Source organism: Priapulus caudatus, unplaced genomic scaffold, assembly GCF_000485595.1.
Source record: "Priapulus caudatus unplaced genomic scaffold, Priapulus_caudatus-5.0.1 Scaffold176, whole genome shotgun sequence".
Lineage (NCBI taxonomy): Eukaryota > Metazoa > Priapulida > Priapulimorpha > Priapulimorphida > Priapulidae > Priapulus > Priapulus caudatus.
In genome coordinates this window covers 81,629-85,619 of record NW_014577237.1, presented here as the reverse complement: position 1 = coordinate 85,619, position 3,991 = coordinate 81,629, and the positions used below count along the sequence as shown (strand labels likewise).

Here is a 3,991-nt window from a genome sequence, read left to right as displayed (position 1 = left end):
TAGCAAAGACAACTTTTGCAGTTAATAACTTCTTCGGTAAGCCAAAAAAGCACATTCTCTGTCGCATAAAATGTCTTAGTTACTATAAAACACTACAATTAAACAGCAAAACTTATCGCATAAATGTTGTACTTGCTATATATTACTCGTCTACGAAGGATTGTTTATCAACTTTCAACCGCCATTTTCGTTGCGCAGCGCTTAGCGCAGTTCTGGCGCTTGTGATGCGGGCACAATGTATTTCCAAGTGGAGGAGTGGGCAGTTGCACGGGGCGGTTGCCAAACGCCATTTTCGTTGCGCAGCGCTAGCGCGGTTTTGCAACCGCGTGCAACCTGCCCACCCCTCCACTTGGAAATACATTGTCTTTGCTTACTCCTTGGAAATATGCCATAGTATGTTCTATAGCCTGCAGCGGAGCGGAGCGGCCTATAGTTCTAGAGCTATCGGAAAGTAAGCTTAAGCTAAATTTAACAAGCAATGATAATAATTCAGTAATACAAACCAGTTATAGCGTTATGAAGTGCAGTATCACAGACACGGGCAGTCGGACTGGCTGGTCGGGGTTCGATAAATAGCAACCCCCGTTCTGCGCCTAGCGTAGGTGTGTATAAGAGTATCATAACTCTCATATATACTTTATACACACTACAGTTACCGCAAGAACGGGGTGGCTATTTATTGAACCCCGACCAGCCAGTCGCGAGTGGCCTGTGGTGCAGTATCATGTATGATTCAGCTGTACATACTTGTGCATATATACATGGGATTTTGGCATAATAATGAGATTTATGCCAACTTGGGGGGTTTCTGTGTAAGCAATTTTATTCATTCTGGCTTGCACTGTTGCAGGCTAGTTTAGTGTTATCTGTGAAGTGAGCATTCACAGGATGTTTTGAGTACAGCTGCTGAAGTATCAAAACATTGTTTACTATGGAGAAGCACTGTATGAAGAAGCAGAACATCATAGAGCAGAGGTATGTTCTGACATCTGTATGTGCATGAACACCTCTAACAATTGCCAGTAGCTATAAAGTAAATGGACTATTTCAGCAAAGGGAAAGAATAAAAGCGAAATTATAACATTGAGTTAAAACAATTTGTGTATGCTCTGTCCAGAGTGCACTTGATACCTGAGTTTGACCTTATGTTTGCTGTTATATCTGTGAGGTAAATGGTTTGATATGATGTATCATATGGATGCGATAACAGAACTACACATTAAACATGGTATTGCATGTAAGCACGGACATATAAGTAGGATTTCTGATTTAAATTCAAACTAAAGCTGGTCTGCATTATTCTGATTCTGGTGTTTTGCATATTTAAGCCAACATTCAGGAAAGCTCTACAGCTTTACACAAGTTATTATGAAGAGCAAGACCAAGGCCAAGAAGCCTGTAAGTGTTATGGATAACAATTACTTTCATTGTGCCTTGACTCACAATATACAAAATCACGACATTTTATTGTTATCTCATGCAGTTACAAAATGATGTGAGGATTCCTTACTAAGCATACATGTCATTTTTGTATATGCTGTCTATTAGAACTCTTTTTCTTATTTATATAATACTCCTGGTTTGTAAAGTAGAAAACTGGCTGTGTGCTCTCCTTCTAAGTCTTTGCGTTGTGCTCTATCAATTCTAGGATGTCACATCAGAAGGTGGACGTAAAGTTCAGGACTTCACCAAAATGTCACGTGCACATGAAGCATTCCAACAGGCAATTGCGAGTCGTGAGTAGAGCAGATGGTACTGCTTACAATCTGCAGTTCCCTGATACAAGGTTTTCCTCATTGTGTATTCTGTTTTATGTTCATGAAGGATGGCAATGATTTCCTTTCCCGTGTGTGTTGTCAAAATTAGAACAAATGATAATTATAAAATAATTGAAGTCAAGTGCGTGTCGCTATGAGGTTTTGAAGACAATACTTAATCATAATAGTTTGAACACATGTCATGTGTTTCTAAGACATGTTAGCCATATCTTAGACTTTTGCTGCCTACACAGCAAGCGCACCAGTAAGTACTGTATTGGTCGGAAAAATATGAGAACCGTCAGGGAAAGACTGTTTGAAATCCTTGCTTTAAAGAGAATTACTCCTCTAGAATTTATAGAGCATTTTATGACAGTAGATTCATAAATAATAGCAGATACATACAAATATCTATTAATTACGCATTCACGTTTGTCATAAAACAACATTGAATTTCGAAATCTTCATTTTGGGCACGACATGACAACTTGTAGATTTATAGCCAGTAGCACTCCCTGGAAATTGCCATAGTATGTTCTATAGCCCTGCGGCGGAGCGGAGGGCTATAATTCTAGAGCTAACTTTCCGACATGTAAATATATGGCAAAATTAGATGCCAATGGGTCGCCCTCACCGTACATTATTACCACAATCCTAGTACAGCCTATTGGCAGTATTGCTGCCTAAGCTAACACTATTAGTATTAATTATATTCCCACCAATCAATCACAAATTGACATGCCCGAGTCCAATGAATTGAAACAGTGCAACCTAATTTACCAATGAAATAACACTCGAATGGAGCTCTTGATCATGAAGAAGTTTAATCTGTTCAAAAACATTCATGTTTGATATTCTTTTGTAAAACGATCTATAAACTGACAGCAAGCAAACGTAGATAAGGCACACAATGTCACAACAAACTACTCTTTTCGAAAGTTGCCTTTCATGTTTATGCGACAAGAGCGCCACCTCTAGCGAAAATTTCGTGAAATGCCTAGTAATTTATTTAATGAACACAAAAATATTCATAATAGCCTCCTAATAGCATAGACATACTATTAGGGGTGAATAATGACAAATTTGTCATTATTCACATTATTCATTATTTTTTGTCATTATTCACCACTGATACTATTTATACTATCTAATTGTATTTTGGATGGCAATCACTTGAATGATAACATTATTATGCTATTTCAACTTACTATAAGAAGTTACACGTACGTTTTAATTATTAAAACACAACATGAATTACAGCTAAAATAAATTACTTTATTTATAAACCAGCCTGCAAGAATACACACGTGTATAAAGAGATTTACGAACATTGAATTTGTGGTCCCTGTACCGGGGTACTAGACTCATTCTAACGTCTACCTGGCTGTGTAACTTTGTAACACATGAGACCGTGAAAGGGTGGTAATGAATGGACCAGTGACATTGAACAACTGATCAGTGAGCAAACCCGACTTATAAGTTGACTCACGATTGAAAACTGATGAAAAACAAGGTAAATGTAATGTAAAATCTGACATTCATTGCCATGGTAAAGACCAAAGTTCTATTTTGTAAAACATACACTGCCTCAAAAGATGATGTGCCAAAATTGATAAGGATACATTAGTCATTGGTTTCAGGCAAAAATATTAAAGAATCAACCGAATTTGTGTTTTCCATCTGCTGCCAAAATATAATTTCGACAAACAAATTTTTTCTGTCTAAAATACATACTCTGTCTAATATACAGGTTTTATACTGACCCTCAATCACACAATAAAAAGGAAACTTAATTGTCACGATGCATAAATAGCCATGATAGACAAATGTTCTTGTTTCCTCAGTGCCATGTTGTTATAAGATTCCCCACTGTTCTTCAAAGGCTGAACACACTTTGGCGCATGTGAGGGCTGCAGAGAGTGGGTATTGGCTTATCGATACATCTTCCTCTGTGTAGTCAACCTCAACCTGTCAATAACCAGTGAATAAAGGTTAGCTGGCCAAGTCATTCCAACCTTAAATGTTTTCCTGTTTACTGTAATTGTTTTTACTCACCCATAAATCATGACATTGCCACCAAGGATTATTTAACATTAACACACATGTGACATACGTGTACAGCCAAAATGGAAAATGTCTTTTATGTGTAGCAACCCTCCGCAGTATCCCATATATGTTAGCAGTTGTCCCAATATATAAATATTTATAGATATTAGTGGTGGTGGTGGGGGGAG

General features: G+C 37.6%; 2 protein-coding genes across 2 annotated transcripts in view; both read right to left on the bottom strand.

Annotated features, from left to right (window-relative positions):
• The window catches only part of LOC106806726 (anaphase-promoting complex subunit 7-like), a 45,243-nt gene extending 42,319 nt beyond the window's left edge, over positions 1-2,924 (bottom strand). The window contains exon 1 of the mRNA XM_014808759.1: positions 2,538-2,924. Coding sequence (XP_014664245.1) covers positions 2,538-2,603 — 66 coding nt within the window. The 5' untranslated portion in view covers positions 2,604-2,924. The remainder of the gene's footprint in view (positions 1-2,537) is intronic.
• An 87-nt stretch (positions 2,925-3,011) lies between these two features.
• LOC106806729 (ribosomal RNA small subunit methyltransferase NEP1-like) overlaps positions 3,012-3,991 on the bottom strand; it is an 11,403-nt gene continuing 10,423 nt past the window's right edge. The window contains exon 5 of the mRNA XM_014808763.1: positions 3,012-3,725. Coding sequence (XP_014664249.1) covers positions 3,612-3,725 — 114 coding nt within the window. The 3' untranslated portion in view covers positions 3,012-3,611. The remainder of the gene's footprint in view (positions 3,726-3,991) is intronic.